The 25,222-nt window shown below is 40.3% G+C and overlaps 1 protein-coding gene across 1 annotated transcript in view; it reads left to right on the top strand.

Moving 5' to 3' along the window:
- LOC126161373 (uncharacterized) overlaps window positions 1–7,595 on the top strand; it is a 66,264-nt gene extending 58,669 nt beyond the window's left edge. Inside the window, exon 3 of the mRNA XM_049917147.1 lies at window positions 7,050–7,595. Within this exon, the coding sequence (XP_049773104.1) occupies window positions 7,050–7,267 (218 nt within the window). The 3' untranslated portion in view covers window positions 7,268–7,595. The remainder of the gene's footprint in view (window positions 1–7,049) is intronic.
- Window positions 7,596–25,222: the final 17,627 nt, after the last annotated feature.

Below are 25,222 nucleotides of genomic sequence, written 5' to 3'. Positions count from 1 at the left end.
TACCATTACTTCACTCTTATCTTTATTTATTTTTAATCCATACCTTTTCATTATTTCCTTCCACGCATCAAGCTGTAACTGTACATCTACCTCTTTATCACCCCATATTACCATATCATCTGCAAAAATCATCTTTTTGTCTTTTTCTTTTACTATATCTTTAACTGCCCTATTCATTCCCTCCATCACAACATTAAAAAGCGCAGGAGATAGAATACTTCCTTGCTTAAGTCCTTGTCTTATTTCGAAGTATTCAGAGTTCCCCAATGGTGTTCTAATTCTACAATTGTGGCCTCTGTACATTGTCTTTATAACATTAATGTATCCATCTTCTATATCTATCTTCTTCAGTTCTTCCCAGAGTCTTTCCCTGTCAACTGAGTCATATGCCTTTTCTATGTCTATAAAAACCATTATCACCCTTTTGTTATACTCCCAACTTTTTTCCATCAGTTGACAGATAGAAAATATCAGGTCGATTGTGCTCCTTCCTTTCCTAAACCCATGCTGTTCTTCACTCAGCTCTTTTTCTATATTTTCACTTATTCGATTTAGTAAAATTCTTTCAAAAATCTTGGCTGTATGACTCATGAGGGTTATTCCTCTGTAGTTTTTACAAAGTCTTTTATTGCCTTTCTTGAAGATGGGAACAATGTCTCCTGCTCTCCAGTCGCCAGGTATTTTACTATTTCTCCACACACTTGATAGTACTCTATACAGCCACTGCATTCCCACTGGACCTGCTGCTCTTATCATGTCCACTGATAATTCATCAGGTCCTGGGGCTTTCCCCCCATTCATCTTCTTCACAGCTTTTTCCATTTCTTCCTGTGTAATTTGTCCTAATTCTGCTTCCCAACTTCTCTCAATTTCTCCATTATTTGTTGTTTCCTCATGTACCTGCTCCTCAGTGTTTAACAGCTTCTTAAAATGTTCTTTCCAGAGATCTTTTATATTCCCTGGATCTTCAATAATGGTACCGTCCTCTGTTTCCATCTTTACTGGTACTTCAGAAGCCTTCCTTTTATTTTTCATCATTTTATAGAACATTTTCTTATTGCTCTTCACATCTTCTTCAAGTTTTTTTGTAAACTCTTCCCATGCCTTTTTCTTTGCTGTTTCCACTATTTCTTTGCACTACTTCTTTTCCTCTATATATCTTTTATGGTCTTCATCATTTTTAGTTTTCCACCATTTTCTCCATGCTCCATTTTTTCTTCTAATTGCTTGGATTGTGGTATCATCCCACCAACTTGTCTGTCTTATTTTTTCCTTTCCAGATGTTCTGCCACATACTTTTTGTGCTGCTTCGACTAAAGTGTCTTTGAATAAACTCCATTCTTTTTCTACATCGCAGAAAACTTCTTTTGGAAATTTTTGTATTATTAATTCTCTGTACTTCTCAGCACATTCACTCTCCTTCAATTTCCAATCCTGTATCCTCATCACTTTCTTCTGTTTTCTATTTTTCACACACTGATTCATTTTCCATTGTCCCACCAGTAATCTATGGTCTCCATCTGCACTCACACTTGGAATTACCTTCACATTTGTTACTTTCTCTCCCCATTCCCTATCTACTAGAATATAATCAATTACACTCTTCGTTCTTCCATCCCAACTGTATCTGGTGATAACATGACTTTCTCTCTTCATAAACCAGCTGTTTGCTATTTTCATTCCATTCCTCTGGCACAAATCCAGGAGTCTTTCCCCTTCTTCATTTCTACCTCCATTGGAGATATGGTGTTCAAATTTTCCAACATGAGGCACGAGACCAGATGCTAGATACTTCATCAAATTGTATGTGGGCATATGCAAATTATCTACAATTGGCCAAAGTGGTACCCCTTCTTTGTGGATCTTTGGCAAAGCATATAATCTTGGTGGAACAGTAGCACCAAGCAAAACCTTTTTGAGCCCATCTCCAACAATGAACTTTTTCAAAAGTGAAAGTGTTCATTCTATATGGTTAATCTGCAATCTACAGTTAGCTGAGCCCTTATGAAAAGGATTCATTTTGCCCACAAATATGTGGACAAAATTGATCCTTTGCTTAAGGGCTCAGCTAGCTGTAGATGGGAGGCTGGCCATACTGAATGAACACTTCTTTGTCATAAGTAGTGTGATGTTGTCTTTGTCCACTGGTAATATTCATAAATCTGGATCTCCTCCAATGGACTAGATTGCTGCCCTTTTAACAGAGGGTATGTGATGCAACGCATGAGAAACCTTGTGCATGACTTCATTGCTTGGTTTTTAAAAGAGGTACAGAGTGCTTATACAACAGAGCAAATAAATTCAGTGGTGGAAAGGCTCCATTGTGTGGGGGCAAGATTTAGGCCTTCCTTCAAAACTGACAGTGTGGTGTCATCCAAATCGTATGTCATGAGGTTAATCACAATCCATTGACAGGCATTTTGATGCCTTGGGTTCACAACAAAGGGTTTGAAATGTTGAAGATTGCCAAGTGGTGGCACTCCTGTGCATCCAGTCTGATAGTCCCCAAGAATAGCAATCCACCTATTTCCAGGATTCTGCCAATAGCAGTGACAAAGCCTCCAGCTGTAAGTAAAAAAATCTTTGGGTATAACATCCAGTTTTCTGTGAGTAAAATGAATGCACTCCTTTACTTTGGCTAAATTAGCATGGTTCTTAATATTACTGGCCATATTAGTATTAATATAATAGAAAAATGTAGCTAATTTAGATATAATACCTCCATTATGTCATCTTAGGGAAAAAGTGAGGTGACTCAGAAGCTTCTCAGTCTGCTAAAAAAGTTTGTCAAATTTCTGTACAAGTTCAACCATCTCCTCTCCATGGAGGAACTTGTGACCAAATGAAGCTTCCCAGTTTTTTTTGTGTTTTTTGACCATTTCTTGGTCCCTTTTAATCTCAGTTGCTTTCATCCTGGCATCAAGTTCACAGTGGAGGTTGAAAGACATAGAAAACTTTTTTCTGGATGCAATGGTCTAGAGGAAAGATGATAGGGCTCTGGGACACAGTGTTTACAGGAAAGCAACTGGTAAGTACAGGTGACATGTTGTCATCCACCATGTGGGTTTCTGATCTGACACAAGAACAAAAATATTATTCTTGAAGAATCAATTTTGTCAACACCACTAGTAATTCTTTTTATTACTGTAACCAGCTTCAACAGAACTATGCTGTCAGCATTGGATCTTGTAATAGTAATAACAAGAATTACTAGAAGTCTTGGCAAACTTGACACTTCAAGAATAATATGATCTTCAGATCACCTCCAACGATTCGCACAATGTTCAATTTATGAAGCAGCATCTGTGAGGCAATGATTTGTAGACAATAACATTCCTGAAATAGATTGGCCTGGCCAGAGTCCCAACCGGAAACCAATGGAACACCTTTGGGATGCGTTAGACTGTCAACCCTAGCCAGAGTCCCAACCTGAATCCAACAGAACGCCTTTGGGACGAGTTAGAATGTCAACTTTTCTCCAAATGCCAGTATCCAATATCATTACCTTCTCTGGTTCAGCTGTTGAGCAAGAAGGGACTGCCATTTCTCCATAGACATCCATACATCTCATTGAAAGTGTTCCCAGCAGAGTTCAAGTTATAATTATGGCATAGTATGAACACAACTGATATCAATTTCCACTAATAGACATACACACATTAAAAAAAAAACTGCATCACCTCGCTTCCCAGAACTTCTGAAAATAGACATTGACTGTGGATATTGTATCACAGACATAGTCCCTTTAACTGTTCAGAGGTGTCACTAAACCCGCCCAAAGATGTAAACAACTGTGCACAAGCAGCGACTATTAGACAGAGGGGGTCCAGCAGCCGATCAGTTTCAGTCATTCCACCAGAAGGAGGTACACTGCTCATGTTGTCTCTAGTTCAACCATGCCTAGACAGTCAATACCGCAGTTCGATCATGTCCGCATTGTTACTTTGTGCCAGGAAGAGCTCTGAAGAAGGGAAGTGTGCAGGCGTCTCAGAGTGAACCAAACTGATGTTGTTCGGACATGGAGGAGATACAGAGAGACAGGAACTGTCAATTACATGCCTCGCTCAGGCCACCCAAGGGCTACTACTGCAGTGAATGACCGCTACATACAGATTATGGCTCAGTTATGGCTCGGAGGAACCCTGACAACAATGCCACGACGTTGAATAATGCTTTTCATGCAGCCACAGGACATCGTGTTTCGACTCAAACTGTGCGCAATAGGCTGCATGATGTGCAACTTCACTCCCGACATCCTTGGCAAGGTCCATCTTCACAGTGCGGTACAGATGGGCCCAACAACATGCCGAATGGACCGCTCACGATTGGCATCACGGTCTTTTCACCGATGAGTGTCACATATGGCTTCAATCAGACAAGTGTCGGAGACATGTTTGGAAGCAACCCGGTCAGACTGAATGCCTTACACACACTGTCCAGCAAGTGCAGCAAGATGGAGGTCCCCAGATTTTTAGGGAAGGCATTATGTGGGGCTGACGTACAATGCTGGTGGTCATGGAAGGTGCTGTAATGGCTGTACGATACGTGAATGCAATCCTGTGACCAATAGTGCAACCATATCAGCAGCATATTGGTGAGGCATTCATCTTCATGGATGACAATTAAACCCCCATTGTGCACATCTTGTGAATGACTTCCTTCAGGATAGCGACATTGCTCGACTAGAGTGGCCAGCATGTTCTCCAGACATGATGAACCCTATCAAATATGCCTGTTATAGATTGAAAAGGGCTGTTTATGGACAACGTGACCCACTAACCACTCTGAGGGATCTACGCCGAATTGCCATTGAGGAGTAGGACAATCTGGACCAACAGTGCCTTGATGAACTTGTGGATAGCATGCCATGACAAATACAGGCATGTATCAATGCAAGAGGACATGTTACTGGGTATTAGAGGTATCAGTGTACAACAGTCTGGACCACCACTTCTGAATGTCTCGCTGTATGGTGGTACAACATGCAATGTGTGGATTCCATTAGCAATAAAAAGGGCAGAAATGATGTTGACGTTGATCTCTATTCCAATTTTCTGTATGGGTTCCGGAACTCTCAGAACCAAGGTGTTGTTGCAAAACTTTTTTGTTGTGAGTAGTTTCTCTGCTTCTCTATGACTGAATCCCAATGTCTCAGGAGTCCTGTTATTCCATCCTGGACACGGATTCTGTTCATCTGTCGAATGGCTTGGTTAAGGATGGTAAGAAGCTCCAGTGGAAAAAGGTAATGATATCCACTAATAGGTGAAACAAATCAAAGTCTGGTAGACTCATGTCTGGGCTATAGGGAGGTTGCAGCAACACTTTCCATCTGTATTTGCAGTTTTTGGGACTCAACATTGCTGATATGTGGTCGAGCATCGTCGTGGAGGATGAGTGGCCCAGCCTCAAGCAACTGCTCCAGATTTTATGCATTTTTCTGCACAGGTTTTGCCTGAAGTTATGTAATACACTGCTGTGACACTTGTTCCACATGGAACTCTATCTGTCTTGACGATACCTTGGTGATCGTAAACAAAATCATCATTTTCTAGTGCTTTGATTGAGTTCATCGAAATTTTTTTGGATGTGGGGAATCTGAAGCTCTCCACACAGTGAACTGTGATTTCAACACCAGTTCAAAATCTGTAATCCACATTTTGTCAATAATGACAGTTTGACACAAGAATAGTTGACCTTCGTGGTTGAATTATTGTTTGAGCAAGGTTCCAATATCCACAGTTTCTGCTTCTATTCAGCAGTCAAACAGTGTGGGACCCATCTCATAGATTGTTTGTCAGAATACAGAATATTTATGTTGGCGGAACTCCAACCACAAAAAATGATAAACCCAACATAAAACTGTACTTCGTCCACTGTAAACTCACCACAAATTTCTCGAAATGCATTGTGCCATTGTGTTTTTGCCATGTAAAGTTTTGATTTACGACTCTGGTCTTCAACTGGCACAGTACCTGAGACTACATCTCACAAATTTTTTGTTAGAGTACACAGTGAAAAAACAAAAACACGTGCTCACTTGAAGATGGCTGCCAGATGGACTACTGAAATATTGTGTCAAGATGATTGTATGAGCCAGATGTAGGCCTCAGAAGAATATAATAGGAAGTACACATATTGGAACATAAGTATAAGAATTCCTAGATCCCTGAAAATATTTCTGCAAGATGTTCAGTTATCAGCTCAACACAATATTGTTATTGCACACTTCTGTTGGACAAATACTTTTCTCATCTTGGCTCTGCAAAATGTCAGTTATCAGCTCAACACAATATTGTTATTGCACACTTCTGTTGGACAAATACTTTTCTCATCTTGGCTCTGCAAGATGTTCAGTTATCAGCTCAACACAATATTGTTATTGCACACTTCTGTTGGACAAATACTTTTCTCATCTTGGCTACAGTGGGGATAGATAGTTTTATGAACCTGACTAAAAAAGAACAAGCAGAGGGAAGCATGAAGGTAGTAGCTGGTAGACAGGGGGGGGGGGGGGGGGCTAGAAAGGAACTAGTATATATTAAAGGCAGAAGATTTACTGGATTGAAGATGCATTGCAGGTAACAGATCCCACCTGCACAGTCATGAAAAGCCATTGTTGGGAAGATCGGTGGCACAGATTGCCCTTTCTTTTATTAATGCCTCATTACTATTGCTGAATATTTTCTGTGTAATGTTGTAATACTCAGGATCATTGTGAGTTTGTGTGCAGTGCCACTATCCTGTTTAACTACACAGTGGTGATGCAAGTGAAAGGTCTGAAGCTTGTGACGTACTAACAATGATGTGAATGAAATTGAAAATTTTTACTTGTCAAGTGCTGCAACAGCATTTTTCGTATATAATTGTATACTTTTCCTAAACATTTTCTTTAGCAAAAGTGTCTTTCAGTACAGAGCAGTGCAGTGCATTTTTCAGAAGTCAGTTTCAAGGAGAATTTTTTACTTCTGTTGTGCATGAAATAATAAACATTCCACTGTGAAATTTCTCCACTTAATATGGTTTCACTGACAATTTAATTTACTTTCCAGATGTCACTTCCCTCCTTCAGCAGCTCCTGGATGTTGAGCGAGAACATCTAGAGCTTGAAAAGCAACGGCTTGCATTTGATCGGCAGATTGGAGCACAACTAATGTGCTTGGTTCCCATTGTTAGCAGCATTTTACAAAAACATGCAGCCCCTCAACACACAGAGAATAATTGGCATTTCAGTAATGCGCAACGTGATTCAGACAGTGATCATAATTAAGCCATAAAACGTTGTTCCTCATAAAGATGCATTTAAAATAGAAATAAGAATATAATAATCTTAAAGATGTTAAACGTTCACATAGATTTTTTAATGTGAGAAGCAACTGCTACGCAATTTTGTAGTACAAGAGATTATAAGAACTTGAATTTAATTTTAATTACAAAAGTAATTATTTTTAAACAATGCAAAAGAAAGACTTTTTAGTGTAATTTTAGATGTAGTAATAGATTTTGTATACATTATAATACCTGGGAAAGAACTCTGATGTATACCACGAATAATGTTGTATGTAACAATAAATAGAAGTGAAGATGATAATTTGCAAGCAAGAAAGTACTGTGAATGTCATTTTCTTATCAAATCTGTTCTCAGTGATATGGACTAAAAAACACATTTTAACCCTGAACACATTGACTGCCGCATGCGTAGTGGTGGATGTTTCACAATCAGGCTAGGCTGCAGTGTTAGTCGTGAAGTTCTGTTGTAGCTGCTGGTGGGCATGTGATGTCAGGCATAAGTCTCTGCTTTCTACTGTGGTGGCCTCATGGCAGTCAACATTTTTAATTTAATAATGTTATAAAAATGCTGTGAGTGACATTCTCTGAACAGAAGTGTTGATTACAAAACACCTTCAAGGAAAAAACTAGGAAACCATGGTTGGTATTCAAATGTTTAAGAAATTTAACTGCTCTTTTATCTAGTGTTTGTAGCAGCCCTTCAGGTAAGAAGTAGTTCTCTTTATGAAATTGTGCAGCCACCAGTCAAACAGTCCACAATTTATTAATCAGTAGCAAGCAAAGTCACCTGAATGGGAATTTTGTAAATATTTGGCAGCAAGTACTACTTTATGAGTGAGTATCAGATGGTACTGGTACTGGCTGCATAAAGTGGTCAGTTCTGGAAGTACAGTTGTAATGTAGAGGAATCCGTAGTATAAATATGGTAGACAAACTAAGCCAGGATATATGCTATGCCTCCTAGTTGGTCTCCTATAGTAGCACAGCATTTTCAATACGGGAGACAGTGTAAATTTAATACCATATTTTGAGAGTTCTTGCTATAGAGGAACCAATGATGCATACAATTCTTGGGAATCTCCATAGGTGAGGCTTGCAGATATGCTCGTAAAAACAATTTTGCTTACAGAAAAATAGAAATGATTGTGGCTGTGTACGGGATTGCATGAACTGGTAATTTTAGCTTGTGGTAATTGGTAAGTAACTGGAGGTCAGTGAAGGAAGATGCACAAAAAAATAAAACTGATCACAGGGAAGAGGAATGGATGACTCTGAGTTTCTCAGAGAATGGATAGTGCACCTGCAAATTAGACCTTTCTGCAAAATTATTGTCTGATTTATTTTTGAGTGTTTGTAATCCATGCCAGGCCAAATTAATATGGGAGAGCAAAGAAATTTAGAGTCAAGCTTCTGGATTGATGTCTACATGATGCAATCAGTATGAATGTTGCAGCTGTGTTCCGGCATGTTACAAAGGAACCCTTCTCTTACATGCTATTGAGAATGTTTAAATAACAAATTTGCCTACATTATATATACAAGAAGTAGTCAAAAATATGGAAACACCATGAGAAATGCATGCTTGAACATAAATGCAATTGCTAACGAAGCCTGCAGGTTGAAGTGTTGTATTTGATCATGAGCAGCACCTGTGCAATGTCCTCAATACGTTGCAAGTGTCAATCATGGTTGGAACAGTCTTCTGTATAGTTGTGAGTGCATTAAGTGAGAACTCAGTGCGTTCGAACATGGGCAGATTGTTGCTACTCATATGGTGGGTGCTTCCATAACTAAGGTAGCCAAAGTGTTTCGTGTTTCAAGAGGCACCATATCAAAGATTTACATTGCATACAGGGAGAGTGGAGAAACTTCGTCCACTAGGTCACAAAGCAGATGAAAGTGTGTGTTGAGCGAACGTGACAGCTACTCAGTAACGAGGATTGTGACGAAAAATAAGATGCAAATGGCTGGTTACTGCAGAACTGAATACAGCACTCACGAAGCATGCCAGCACCAAAACAACATGAAGGGAACTCGAGCAGGGAACTGCAAGGAGAGCTGGAATTCCAAAATGCTGATGCCTGTAACAGGAAAATTTGCTGCCAAAGCCATAAAACCTGGGCTGTAGGACCATAGAAGAAAGTCTTTTATCAGAAGAGTCTTGCTTCACAGTGTTTCCAACTACTGGCCCAGTTTACATGCCAAGAGTAAAACAAGCAGAGAGTTCAATGATGGTTTGGACAGTCGTATCTTGGTATTCCATGGGCCCCATGGTTACTCTAGTCCCATCAACAAAGGAAAATGAGGAGGAAAATATATAGTCACAAACTTTTGTCCAGTAGTAGGAAGGATTGCGATGAACAACATCCTAAAAATCCTGACCAAGGGAGTGTGTGTGTTGATGTACAGGGACATTTAATGATCACTTTCTTATGTTTTTCTTGAAACTCGAAAAACATGGCTTCCAATAAAACTAGTACCTATTACAAAATTAAACTAAATTAAATCTCCTACAAAAAAGATTCAGTTCATTTTTTCTGCATTGCAGAAAATGAAAAATCACAGATTATTAAAAATATTGTTTCAATGGTACAAAATCAACATTTACTTTGTAATTAAATGGGTTACGAATGAATGTGTGCACCACACCTAACTGCAGTAGAGACACATTGAGAGATAAATTGTGTACTGAGAATACGAGGGTTGGGGGGGGGATCGGGTGGATGAGCAGAAGTGCAACATAGGTCATCGAGTTGCATTCATGCATTTCCCTCCCCATACATCAGCAAACTGAAGAGCAAGTAGGTGATTGCCCATTTTATCAACCCCAGTATGTCACAAGAAGCAACTACGGAGTGTTTCAAAAAGTTATACCAACCCTTTAACAGTTCACCTTATGAATCGCTGTGTGCAGTTGTATATGGGGGATGTTTATTTTTCACAAGGTGCTTTAACATTGTTTGCAATGCAGACATGAGTTACTAATAGTACTAATACAAGAAACACATAAGGGCAATCTATGTAAATTTCTGCACACTGTTCCATACTGTTTGAGAGTAAATTGAATCTTAGTGATCCTGTACAGCAGCTATAGTGTTCGTCTGTAAAAGGCAACTTCCCCACCATCAGCACTGCTTGCTTTTCAGTTTACATACAGATATACCTCCGCAGCATTTCCTGTCCATTTCTCTTAAGTGAATAGGCAAAACAATTTCACTGAGCTCTTGTTTATAAAGAGGGTTTCCGTAAGGGTGTGCAAAAATTTAACAGGACATAGAGGATGCTGTCCTCAACAATTTCAGGTAGGGAACCTGGGGTTAGAGAAGCCAACTTAAGGAGATATGGAAGTAAACCTGTCTACCGCTTTGTCTAACATTACTGTTTTCCAGCTTATTTATGACTAATATGCTTACAAGTTTACACATATTGTGCTGTTTATTTAGATGCACATTCTCTATGTCCTGAAAGGAAACAAGGACGACGAGCCTGATTACTTGGAATTCATGATGCAGGTTTTGTTTATTTGTCCATAAGGTGGTTGTATCATATTTACATTGTCCCATGACAGAACATGCTATGAGTTATTACCCAGTGCTCTTCAGAGACATACAGTACAATACGATGGGGCAGTACCAGTACAGTTTTGGAGAACTCGCTGACATGCACCTTACATATGGGAAAGTACACTGCAATGTTCTTGCTGCTGAAAGGCTGTAAAGGGAATGATTTCCTAACAGTCATCATTTGTGATGATGACAAGTGTTCATTTCTCTCAATCGACGAATGTGGGAGACTGCTTGATTGAAAAGAAGAAACAAGGGACCTGGCAATGTGAGGACCACTCACATATTCATTAGAATCTTGTTTGCCGATATCATGCTTGCATTGAGGAGGATGTGGCTGTCAGTGTCAGCACATTTTGTAAGATGCAGTACAAATGGTACATTCATTGTGTCAGTGATGGTATTTGCAGTTAACTGCAACTAATGTAAATGAAAAAGTATACAGTAATTTAATTTTATTCGTATTATCTCCTTACGCTGGCTTCTCTGACCCCAGGTTCCCTGCCTCATATTGGTCACTGGAACATCTTCCATGTCCTGTTAAATTTTTGCACACTCTTGCGGAAACACCCTGTATAATGGAGTTGTTTTCAGTTTATCAAATAAGTACTTATTTGCATCTGTTGAGTAAGTTTTTCTGTAAAACATTTAGGTGCAAACAATGGATGTGTTTAATTTGTGTGTGTGATGTTCTTGAGAGGAAATTGTATGTAGTGTTGGTGGCTAACGGATTGGAATGGTAAATGTAGCATCTTGCTGCTGTCTATCATTGACTGTCGATTGTAAAGTCACTTAATTGTGGTGAAATCATTTTGTGATGAATTAATAAATGGCCATAAAGTTACTGCAATTTTCTCACATTTAATTCTGTTACTAATAGATTGTATAAATATGTTCCATTCTGGAATTGTGTGGCACTTGTAGTGAGCTGCACTGAGTGAAGCCATGTACCACACATCTACAACATGTCTTCAAGATGGGTGTGAATATGTCTAATGTTCAAGTCTAGAACAGTACTCTGCTGTAATGCATTGTTTGACTTATGTTGAAATCTCTGAAGTTTCATAACATCCAGCCAACTACTTCTATTGCAGAGGGAGACAATTTAAGCCTCTGGGCCTTCTCAGATGTTGGGAGGACTGAAGCTAGGGTGATGCATTTGATACCCCTCAAGCTGTGTAAAGTATTCCAGATGGTAATAGTGTACACAATGAAATAGTCATTGTCAAATACGTTTCGACAGCGTGTTACTCTTAGCACAGGCTCTTCAGTGTGGTAGACAGTTGACAACTCCAGCTGTTGAGCTTTTTTAGATAAGCAGAAAGGTACTCACTTACCCCACTACATTAGTACGGGCTGAGTGGAGTTATTTAGTCTACTCATGTAAGAAAACTGGACATGAAATGCTGCCTGTAAACTTTGAGTGACCAGTGCTCATGGTGGGAGAAGTTACCTATCTTGGAAAAACACTGTAGCTGTCGTATAGGATGTCTGAGAATCAGTTCCCTCTCTAGAATTGTGGAACAGTGTGCATAAATTTATGTAGATTCTGTCCGGATGCATTTCTTGCATTAGTATTATTAGCAACTCATGTGTGCAGTTCTTACTTTCGAAAATTTCGGGTGACAAAATGCACCTCTTTCAACTATACATCAAGCTTCCCCCACAACCTCATCCATAAATATCATACGATATTGCAGTGCCAGTGTCATTCTGATGACAATGCACTGCGGTGACCACAGCCGTTACTAAAGACATCAGATGGATTCCCAATTGCGAATAATGACTACCACGAGCTGTAGAACAGAATGACGACAATGTCGTCATTCCATTCTACAGCTGATGGTAGTCATTATTTGCAATTGCGAATCCATCTGATAAAAATTATATGTTTTGATTTTTGAAAACTTGTGATAAAACTTGCAATGAGCAATCATTTTTAACAAAATACTGGTCTGAATTTTGTGTTTTAAACTGTAATTTCTTATAATCAAAACAATAAAACAACAAGATTTAATTTAAACAACAGATGCTACAGTCTGTACCCATAGTAGTGTCACTTTGCTCCCTAGTTCTGCTTAATACATATCATCACAAGTTGGTAGTCTTGGTTATTGTGATGCAATGTTTTCAAGTACTTTGTGGAAAATGAACACTCCCCAGGCATGTCTGTGCACTGCATTGCCAGTGATTCATGAAGCGTGCTGTAGAGGGTCAGTATAAATTTGTGCAATAGCCTGTAGTTACTACTTCTAGCATAGTGGGGTAGATAGAGTAGGGAATCACCTGCTCGCTCTTCAGTTTGCAAACATATGAAGGAGGGAAGTGCATGACCACTATCCAATGACCCACCTTTCCTCATGCTTGTACCCTCCCCCAACCCTGTTATTCTCCCAGGCCATAATTTATCCCATTAATATGGCTATACTGCATTTAGACATGCTACATACATTTAATATTTGTTTTTAACCCACTTCATTTAAAAGTAAACATTAATTTTATACCATTACAATAATATTTTTAAAAAATCTGTGATTTTTCCTTCCCCTGCAACTCGCAAACTATTACCTCTAGAGAAAAAATGAACACTGTCTTCTTTGTAGGAAATTTAATTTAGTTTAATTTTGTATTGGTAAAATTTTTCACTAAAACCTATAGTTTTCACGTTACTCAAGCAATCATAAAAAAATTCACTGCCCTCCCCCAGCCCAGTGATCACACATGACTGGTCAGGATTTTTAATATATTGTTCATGATGTTCTCTCCCACCATTGTACAAAAATTTACGATTACATGAATTTTTCCACTAATTGATCTTTTATGGCATTCATTGACTGGGCTACTCTGCAAGGTTGCATTACTGGCAAGAATTATGTGACCATTTTGGCTTATCAGGTCCATCACATGGTACAATGTTTGTTCCCAAGTGGTGATGCTGTATTCCAAGATGAAAGGGCTCTTTTTCACATTGCTTGCATTGTCCAAGACTGATTTTGTGAGCATGAGGAGTCACAGACTTAAAAGTTATTGAGCCTTTGTGGTCTGCTATGGAGAGAAGGATGCATTATCCCCAGCCACTTCCACCACCATTCACTAACTTGCCAGTATTTTGCAAGAAGTATAGCATAAAATTCCCTTGAAAATCATGCAGCACCTGTGTTCATCCATTCCAAGATGACTGAAGGCAGTCAACAGTTTACCTACACAGCATTACTCGTTAGAGACAGAAAATGTAGCATCAGTTTTTGGCAAAATTTTCATCTATTTTTGGTGAAATTTGCATCTAAATTTTTTTCTTTTGTAAATGATTGGTTGCACAAATCTAAAAGAATGCCACACTACGTGACTGAAGATGAAGTCTTAGCACTTTGAAATTGACTGTTGAAAAAAGTGGTAATTGTGGAGCTGGAATGTTTGCTTTTGCAAAAACTTCAACAGTTTTTTTTTCCGAAATGGTTTTTATGTATTTTCATCTTTTGGTTGTATTTAAGCTTCCAAAAAATGGTTATTTCTTTTGAAAAGCAGCAGCATTTTCTCACCCGTGAACTGAAGATCTGCTCTAATTTAAGATGTTTCTCAACATTATTTTTCTTTTCCCACTCAGTTTGATAGTTAAAAAATCTACAGAATATTAATTTTGACCATTTCATGGGCATTCATAACTGCACAACACATACAGGGTGTATACGACCCGGGACAACCGGGAGATCCGGGAAAAACCCAGGATATTTTTAGAATTCCGGGAATTTTTAATTGTTTTAGTTTTCATTTAAATTTTTGTACGAACTGATGCTCTAACAAAGGGTATTACTGTATCCTGCTACTGCAGAATAATACTTCAACAATAAAACATAAACGAGAGAAAAAAACGAAAATAACTTAAATTACAAAGAAAATGCGACATATACAACAACAACACACAGTGCTCATGCAAGCGTCTGCAAACAAGTGTTTTACATTAGATTCGTTTTAGCAGTTGCGAGCGGGCTCATGCGCATTCGCAGTTGGTCGCGTTTGAGTAGTAGATTCTCCCGCTTCTGGCTACGGGAATGTGACTGTTGGCTGTGCAAGCAGTCACAGCAAGCAGCTAGATGCTTTTCTTGAGGAAAAGAACGTGTTTCACAAAGCGCCTAGCATCCAGCGCAATTTTGTCTATCGATTATTCATATGATTTTGAAATGCCTCCCTGTTGAACATTTTTGAACACATGTTGATTTCTGAATGAATCATAAGTCGACTTTTGAATGCATGCATAGTGTACGTGATGTTTCTGTCAGGAGAATCCTCGTCGCATCTAGAAATAAACTTTCCGCAGACAAAAGGGGACGGGGCTATACGAACTGATGGAGTAAAGCCGAACGGATGAATGCCAATCGCTGTCTGATTATGTGGTTGATTGGGTTTGCGAATGATCAGCATTGTTATAATTACTAGCGAAATCCACAGATTCAAACTACCAGAATGGAAATAAACAACTGACAGGAATAACAGGTGAGAAAGATTACATATTATCTTCTCGGTGTATCCAAGAAAATGAAATTTTGACAGAAAATTTTTGGACAGATCGCTACACTAGTAAGGACCAGTAGTACTAGCAGCCGCATAAGTTCTATTCTGGAAGTAACGCGGAAAACGTATTGTTCGAACACGTAATAACGCCTAACCGGAAAATAATCGTGCAGTAACTAAACCTGTCATTCTGGCAGGGTTAGTGAAGTTAATCGGCGAACAAATTTTGACAATGGCAGCAATAGCTACAGAATTGGTGATTACAGGATTGTTAGAAGGAGGAAGGAGAAGAAACGGGTACATCACACAAATTATGGAAGAATAAGACGATTCCAAATTTATATAAAAATTTCATACTACTACTTTGCGATCTCATGCATGAGAAGCTAGTGCATATGATTGAAATGTGAAACTATTTCCTAACACAAAGTTTTTTGCTTGTAGTAGGCCTAATAGGCATTTGTTATTGGTACTTCGTGTATTATATTCTGTCGTGTTATAAAAATGGCCATTTGTGCCAAAACAGTTTTGTTTATTTGGTGTGTTACAAAATTGCTACCATATTAGAAAGGCCTATTTTGTTTCATTTAGTAGACAGTGACAAAATAGACGAAATCAGATCAAGGAACCACATCAGTCTTGGGTATAATTTGTATTAACAGCTTTTTCAGTATTAGATAACGACATTTCGATTTTTCATGTAGCAAAACGTTTGACGAACTTTGATGAGGTAATAGATTCGTTCGCAGAAAGGAAAGCACGCCATGTAATGCTGTAGCAAGATTAGAGAGGAAAAAATGCTAGGAGCTAAGGTTTGAAGGAAAGTAATTTCTTGCTTATCTCTTGTCAGTATTGGTTTTATATATCCTATATTTAATTGTATGCCACACAAAACAGCAAGTTGTTAACTAATAGGCAATAAAGAGTTCAATTTTCTGAAGAGTTTTTTTTTTCTCTCGATTACAAATAATCCCATCCGCTATTAATTGCGACATTTTTTTAAGAGGGGCAGGCTGTCAAACCGGCCGACTGGGAGATGGAGAGGCACCACAGGACATTTCAATTTCCACTCTTCTGAATATAGTTTGGATGTGCAGTAGAAAAATGCTTTATGAAGAGGCGTGGCACTTAAGACCAAATAATATGTCTCACATTTCCTCGAATACATATGCTTTATGTTTCAGACTTTTCAGAAAGATGTGCGCTACAAGATGAACATATTTTGAAAATTCGATTTTTTTTTTTTTTTTTTTTTTTTTTTTTTTTTTTTATAGTACTGACCCTGTTCGCAAATGTCTTAGATCCGGGGCTGATGCGCAGAGCAGTCTGAGTTACAGTGGATAGTCTCCACATGACTCGTGTTTACATTTAGTGATTTTGCAGTTTCCCCTTCGTTTACTCTCACGTCAAATGAAAACAAAACTGATATATGTGGCCGGGAGCTATCAAGTGAATTAAAACACATTCACATAATTACGGAAGGCTAAAATATGTCATTAGCTTCAGATTTTATTTTATTTCCACCTTTCTGACAGTCAAGCATTAATCGCCTTGCGGAACAATGAAGTTATTTTTGTCTGTTTGCTAAAGAAATTTGACTTTTGTTAACCTTTTGCGCAGAGGCAGTCAATGTATTTGAAACGAAATGTTTAATTCCACACTACTGGCTAGTTTCAACTGTTCGCTGCTTTTCAAGTACACGTTTTCATTTTCTAGCACGTATGGCATTATGCCATAATAAAGAACCGAACATGATATAATACAGTACTGGTGCTCCAAGAAAATTTACATCCCCAAAAACTACACCGAAAAGCTTAATATCAGCTCGAGGTCTACTTCATTGAGAATTGGGACATACGAATGTGCACTTTAAGTATGCATTTTAAATGTGCACATTTTAATATGGTTCACGAAATTCCGATACTCTTGCAGTATCTTCTGATGTCTTGTTTCTTTTATGACATAATTTATGATCTTTCAATGTTTTATACGTACGTACATACGGGCTTCGTACGTCATGATAGCCACCCAAGCGCGGTGTCGCCTGTTATCTGCGCTCTCTGGCAATTGCTGAAACGAACCTATTTCTAACAGGTCGCGGGAAAATATTGCGAACAGTGGTTTGAAAAGCGTTACTTTAAAAGTAAATATCCTTTTACATAAGTTGAACTATGTGCAAGAATGTACCATGAATTTACTGAATCACAGAGCGTTTGACTCTCATTTAAAAATCAACTCTTTGATGACGAGCCATTTAGAAGAATTTCGAACCCTAAAGATCAGACATTTATGTCATTATTAAAAATTTTACTGGCACATTTGTGTGATATACCTTAAAGTGTAACACTCGCAAAAAAGATCAACAGTATATGCGAAAGCTTAGCTTCTCTTACAGCTTGAGAACAATATTATATGTGAAAGCAGCACTATGTATATTAATTTAAACTATTAACTTCCCTGTTCGCGTGTTCGTGCTACTTAACAGTGATGCTGTTGTTGGCTGTTTACATCTTCGACCATCTATGGTCGAAGGTCTACATATGTGTCCTAGTCTCTGAATATCCGCTGTTATCGGCTGGCGAGATCACGTGACATGAGCTACGAACGGCGTACAAAAGCACATCAAAGTTGCGTTTTCTAAAGTGCCGGGAAATTGTACGCCCGTGTATAAAACCATAACTATTCAAACGATTGATAAGGGAAAATATACTGTCACCCGGAAGAAAGAGTATTTTTAACCGGGAAATCCGGGAATTTTTTTTCCTTGTCCACGTATACACCCTGACATACCTGTAGGGAGTGTAGTTCACTGCACGTTGCATTTGTGTGGGTAAAACCAGTTTGTCCACCAACCATATCACAAGTCGAACTCCACAGTGGTGTATCAGGTCCAACATCCACAATGCTGAAGGTGATGCTGAGCCATACACCAGGCTCCAGTAATGAAGAAGTCGATCAGAGCTTTGTAGAGCCACAAAAGTGTAGAGTAGCCTGCATCCCAGTTGATGATACTGAGACAGGGAAGAGTATGAAGGTGTGAGTAGCACTTATGCTTAAGTTGATGAAGATGGAAAAGCCATGTCAACTCGGTAATGAAGACTGATCCCAAAAATGGTTGGACTCCACCACATTGAGCATTTGGTACTGGAGGTAGAGTACCGGTTGTGGATGGACAGCACTATGGCGACAGAAGCACGACACGCGTCTTGCCGGCAGAAAATCGGAAGCCCCAGCTGAGACCCCATAAATGCACCTTTTGTGTGGCATCCTGCAGTCAGCATGCAGCAACACCTACAATAGAGGAGTAGTAATTGACGTTGACACTAGACCCCACAGCTACAGCTAGTCCATTGATAGCCTCTAGGAAAGGGGAACACTCAATACAGAGCCCCGTGGGACCCCTTTCTCTTGTACATGGGGAGCACTGTAGGAAGCACTAACTTGAACCCAGAATGTACAGTGAGACAAGAAGTTCTGGGCAAAAATCAAGAGTGAGGCTAATTGAGTGACAACTGTTTATCTCAAGTGGGTGTGTAACTGGTTTCAGTACTGGGACAATAATGCTTTCAAGCAAATAGGATGGGAACTCACCCTCACTCCATATGTGGTTGAAAATTGCAAGGATGTGATGCTGGCAATCCAGTGATAAAATGTTTTAGCATTTGCCTGAGTTTTGGCCCTGCAGCAAAGTCAGAGCAAAGTGCTAGGATACTGAGGAATTACCTTACTGAATGGAGCATTATAAAGTTCCAGGTAAGAGGACACAAAAGGCAGGGTGATACTTCTCAGAAATAGAGTGAAGCATAATGACAATTAAAATGTTCAGCTACAGCGTCTGAATCAATGCATACATCACCATTTACAGAGATAACAGGCGCACTCGTGGGGTACTAGTGTCCATAGAGGCGTCAAATCTTCACCCAAAACTATGGAGGAGGAACACGTGGTCCTGTGGTAGCAACGAACCACTCCCAGCATTATTGCTTCTGTTGTTTTGAGGTGGCCAACCTGGGCATGAAGCCATTTAGAGGTAATGATGTGTTCCATCAATGGATATCACTTGTAGCATTGGAGAGCCTGCCTGTGATCTTTAATGACCATGGCACTTTCATGGGACCACCAAGATGCTGTCTTCCAAGAGGTGTATCCCAAGGAAGAGGGAATCGCTGCATCAGCTGGTGGTAAAATGGCTGCATTTGGGCTCTGGACAACTGCATCAGTAGCTCCATGAGGTGGCATGTGAAGATCAACAGTAGTGGTGGAAGCATCCCAATCAGCATTGGAGAGAGCCTATATGGTGAGTGATACCAAGGGAGGGGCAAAATGATTGTAAAATGGTCATAGTTGCACAGGTCATCATGGACTCTCAAATGGATGGACAGGAGAAGATCTGGGCTGCAAATGGAAAAGTCAATGGCCGAATATGCCAGTCCTGAGGCAGTTGGATCTTGAGGATATGATTGGGGAAACAAACAGAGCAGACAACAAAGTCTTCCTGTTTAGACTTGTCCATGAATACCACTACAGAGTTGTGGTGCTCGTTTAAAATGTCATAAAAACAGTGTATTAACAATGAATGTAGGAATGCAATCTCTCCTATACTGCAGTAAATCTAAAATCACTCTGGGCCTATGCAGTACCCTGGGTAGTAGGCAGTTAAAACCCTGGAGTTGGGGTTGTACTCACTGCACACCAAGTGACCCCAGCACATGTTGCACGTGGATCACAAATGGCCTTGTTGCTTTTGGATGACTGGAGAAAATCTGTTCCAGAGATGGACAAGCAACAGTATGGTATATAGGTGAATTTGAAGCACCGAGGAACTTACATGCCCCACACACCATGATGAGCTGTTACCAGATGGTGAGAGGCAGTTCCTGACCCTCAAAACACAGACTGGGTATGGGGCTGGTCCAATAAACACTGGCAGCCAGACTAATACCCTCATGGTCGATAGTGACAATAATCTTCAGATAAGAGGGCCTCACTAATCCATATATTGTGCACCCATTGTCAAGCCATGAATGCACAGAAGCCCTATAAAACTGGGGTAGACGCACCCTGCCTGTTCCCCAAGACCAGTGGCTAAGACATTTTAAGATATTCAGTGCCATCTGGGTTCTGGCTTTCAGGTCTCAGGTGTGTTAACCACAACAATTTGGAGTAAGAAATGAGGTCAGTCTCACTGAGTCTTGAAAATGTAGAATGGTGTCTCTCATATGCAGGCCAGGTACATTAAAAATATGATGAAAATGATTAAAATGAACACACATTTATCTACAGAAAACTGAAACCCTACCTTTGCAGCCTACTCCTGTAATCTCTGCTCTGTAACTTGCCGATGATGAGGAACCAAAAACTACAAAATCGTTCACAAATAAGGTATAGTGTACAGGATTCTTTAACGTAGGCAAGATACCATTTATGGCTATGGCAAAGAGGTTAATACTTAAAGCACTGCCCTGACGAACACCATTCTCCTACTCAAAATGATTCAGCAGTGTCTCGCCAACTCAGGACCTGAAAACTCACTTAGACATAAAACAGTGTATGAAGATGGAAAGGTGGCCATGAAAGCCCCACTGATAGATATGCATGAGAATACTGTGTCTCCACGGAGTGTCGTATGTCTTACTGTTGTCAAAGAATATACCAAGACAATCATGTTTATGTAGGAAAGCCTGCTGAATAGCCATCTCTAATAGGGTCAGTGGACCTAAATCTTCAGAATCCACAGTGAGAGTAGCTAAGGAATTGCCTGGTCTCTAACAAACAGACCAAATGACAGTTATCCATTCACTCCAAGGTCTTTCCTACACAGCTAATTAAGTGACACTTGGGTAACTACTGGTTTATGCGCAGTACTCTTCTGGTTTGAGGAGACATATCAAAGTTGCCTCTCTCCACAAGTTGGGAAAGTGACCCGTCTGCCATATCATATAACTGGCATTGTCAGTAGTCATTGCAAAATGCTCAGGCTCTGCCATCATCTGAATCATGTCTCCTGGTATTCTTTGGAGATACCCCAATTTCAACGCTACTGCTATTGGAAAACAACTTTGTTTATCGGCAATCCTCCTGATGGCTTCCCATACTTTTGTAGAACAAGTGGAATGGTTGATGGAGTTCAGGAAAGCTTGGCATGACCTATTCTTACTCTCCTTAATTATGCATCGATCCTTGGCGCTTACGAGTCTAAATGCTGTGGGGCTGTCTGGTGTTGGGCGGTATTTAAACCATCAAAGAACATCTCAGTCCTGGATTGCTGAGTGGCACTCATCAGTCCACCGAGGTACAAGTTGCGTTCTAAAATGTCCTGGAAACTTTGGGATGGATAAATCAATGGTAGTATGGATCACTTATGTGACATTGTCCACCCATTCCTGGATGCTGTCATGGTGTTCAAACACAGCCAGCTGGATGAACAGTGTCTAGTTATCCCTGCTGACCATCCATTTTGAGGGTTTATGTTAAAGTAATGCTCCATCCACAGTGGGGCATGATCACTGGAATGAAGGTCATCAGATTGCTTCCCACTGAGCAGAGTCTGGAAGGTTTGTGGAGTGGAAAGAGAGGTCAATGACTGAGGATGACCCAGTAGCAGCCGAGAAACAAATGGAACTGCCTGTGTAGAGGATGCACGGCTCCTGAGGCATCATGAGGTTCTTCAGGACTCAACCCCTAGGGCAAGTATAGTTTGAGCCCCATAATACATTACAGTCATTGAAATCACCCAACAGGAGTAATTGGCAGGGGAGTTTTTCTGTAAGGTCTTGACAGCCTCAGAGGCTATAACATCTTGCATAGGTAAGTATAGTTAGCAGATAGTGAGAGATGTCAGAAAGAGTGATGTCAAACTGCTTGCTTCCCTTCTCCATCAGCAGCTGATTCTTCGCCTTTGCCTTTGATATTTTGCATAGTGTAGGCTTCGGAGCCACAACCACAGCTGTGATAGTGGCAGCTCTGGACAGTGGACCAGACTGAACTCTTTGAGGGATAAGGAGCCCTGCATCAGCATCAACCACCATCTTTTCCAATATTCTGAGGAGGGTTATGGGCTTCAAAATAACTGCAGCAGCAGACGTGCATTGACAAATACCGTTACTAGTGCTAACACTAGCAACCTCTGTTTGTATAACAGCTTAAGTTTTCTGGGCTGGCTGTTTGAGAATGGAAGTGAAGGTAGGCAGCAAGCAAGGGCAGTTGCATATTTTTGGCTTCACCATATGGGAGGTGCTTTGTCACTTTTATCTCTTGGATCTTCCTTTCTTCAAGGAAGACAATGCAGTCCCTACTGCAGACAGCATGATCCCCAGAGCAATTGACCCACTTCAAAGGAGATGAACAAACAACTCCTTTGTGGTTGGACTTACCACATTTGCCACAAGTGGCTTCTCCCTTACAACAGAGATTAGTGTGCACAAAATGCTGACATTTAAAACAGTGCATTAGGTTGGGAAAATAAGGCTGCACACTTAGGTGAAGGAAACCAGCCTTAACATGCTCTAGAAATTTCATGCTGTTAAATGTAGGTATGAACGAGTTTGCTTTCACCAAATCATAATACACACTTTTCATGATGTTTTGTACATCAATAATGCCCTCTTTGGTCCACTCAGCTTTCAGTTCCTCTTTGGGGATGTTGACATGATCTCTACATGACACAACACATTTGCTGCACTTCAAGGTGATGTGTGCAGTTCAGTTTCAACTGCATATTCCCCGAGGTACTGAGCTTTCTGGAGGTTCTTTCTTTGTTGGGAACTAAACATTTCTACCAACTGGGTCCCATTTTGCAAGTGCTTGACAGATTTTAAATGCCACAGATTCTCTCAAAATCCTTTTGAATGTAGAATGGTAAAACTTTCTCAAAACTGCCCTCTTTTCATTTGACTATCAAAAACACTTTCTGGCGTGCAGTATGTATTTTGCTACTATAAATGGCAGCACCCTGAACAATTCCTGAATCAGGACTGGCTATATGAGCCCTCTTGTTAGATTGGGTGTTAGTACCTAGAAGTTGCCCACCCATTCCGCTAGGAGGAAGAGAGGAAATTTTGAAGGTTCGATCTCAGTTCCTCAAAAGTTAAGGAAATAAAAGTCTACCGACACAGAACCCTGAGTGCCTGCGTAAGACTAATGCTACTGATGCTACTGAGGTGTGACAGTTTCCCCACAGGTTGCCCACTAATGGCTATTCCACTTCAACAGCCATGCAGCTAAGCGGTGTGCATGAAGGTTCCACTATCCACTCTGTTGCCTTATGGTCCCCACTGGACATGATAGACAAAATTCACACCACATCACACGTAATTAGTATGCAACTCATCATTAGTGTGCAGAAGGAGATATCAGTTGAAATGATACCTTGTATCATATTCAGACTTTTATGGGATTTATAGTGACAGGAATATCATCCAGCTTGCCACGGGTGAACAGTGCCTGTGACTGAGCGGGGAAGGACGTTTTGAGCAGAACGGACCCACTTTTGAACACAGGCTTTGTAGTAGTCACAAAGGAATCAAACCAAGTGTGTGTGTGTGTGTGTGTGGGGGGGGGGGGGGGGGGGGGGGGGTTTGGCCTTGTCTCTCAGCCTTATGTTTCTCCCATGGTGTAGTCAGGGAAGGGAACATTTTGGGGTCATACCTCTCCCATTGCAATATAAGTCAGCTTCAGAAGAGATTGCTTGGGCAGTGTGGCCACCAGCAGAAAAAAGTTTAATCAATTTCATGTGTGAAACTTCTGCCATGCTATTACCCACTCTGAATGGTGGCTCCCCTACAGGCACTACACAGCCAGTAGACCATTTCCTGGGATCCCTGTTCCCAGCCACGATGGGCACATACTCCTTGGCTTGCATGGGGAGTTTCCAGCTCAGACATCAACAGCGCAACTATTGCCTGGTCAGGGGTTTACCACTGTACACATACTTTATGATCCCTCCACAACAGAGTGGCTACTATGCTAGGTTTTGGACATATTCCACTGCAAGAAAGAAGGATGCAAAGACAGAAAGGTGTAATGTATGCCGCACTGGACGATCTTCCCTGCATGATGCACATTTCTGTAAAATTTAGAAAAGAAGTAGCAAGTCAAACTCAACAAGGGGGCCATATAAGTAACAATGAAAAGTTGTCGAAGGCGAGAAGGTAAGAAAATGAGGGTCCAAAACACAAATCAGATCCAAAAAGACCATCTACTGGAAAGGTAGAGAGGAAAAAAGAATAGTAGAAAGATAGACTTGCAACACAGATAGGGAAGTAGTGCTGCAAGGGCTGGAGCTTCATGATGGCCAAGCACATTCTCACAAACGAGATATGAGCCCCCAGGGGGGTCTCGCTCACAGGTGTAAAATCCATACAACCTGCTGTCTGACCAGAGTGTCTGTCACATGCAGAGTGCATAACAAATCAATCAATAATTCAAATACGTTGCAGTCATTTCCACAATGCTTGAAAACAACAAGTCACTGAGTGTGATGTCTGCCAGCAGCACCATGTATATGGTAGCCTGCTGCAACCCCAGGAAGCTCAGCAATTATCATTGAATAGTCAAAATACGTTAACATGTTTCATTTTCCTTTTGCTGTAGTGCAGAGTGCGGACACTGTAAACTGGCAGTTGGCCATGGGCATGTACAAACTAGTGCCCATCTGAGAGGTGCAGGGAAAAAAGCTCCGCCTTCCTCTTGCAGGGCAGCAGGCTGCACCCGTGTTCTGTCAAAGCAGAACTGACACATTGTCACAGAGATTCCCAAACCTACTTGTTTTGTGACGATTGTAAATGAATTTTGCGATGTACCAGGATTAGTCTCCTCACTCATTTTAAACAATAAAAGAAAACAATCAACAATGCACAACACAA

This window comes from Schistocerca cancellata, chromosome 2, assembly GCF_023864275.1.
Source record: "Schistocerca cancellata isolate TAMUIC-IGC-003103 chromosome 2, iqSchCanc2.1, whole genome shotgun sequence".
Lineage (NCBI taxonomy): Eukaryota > Metazoa > Arthropoda > Insecta > Orthoptera > Acrididae > Schistocerca > Schistocerca cancellata.
The sequence above is the reverse complement of the archived record's forward strand: the minus strand, read 5'-3'. Positions and strand labels throughout refer to the sequence as shown.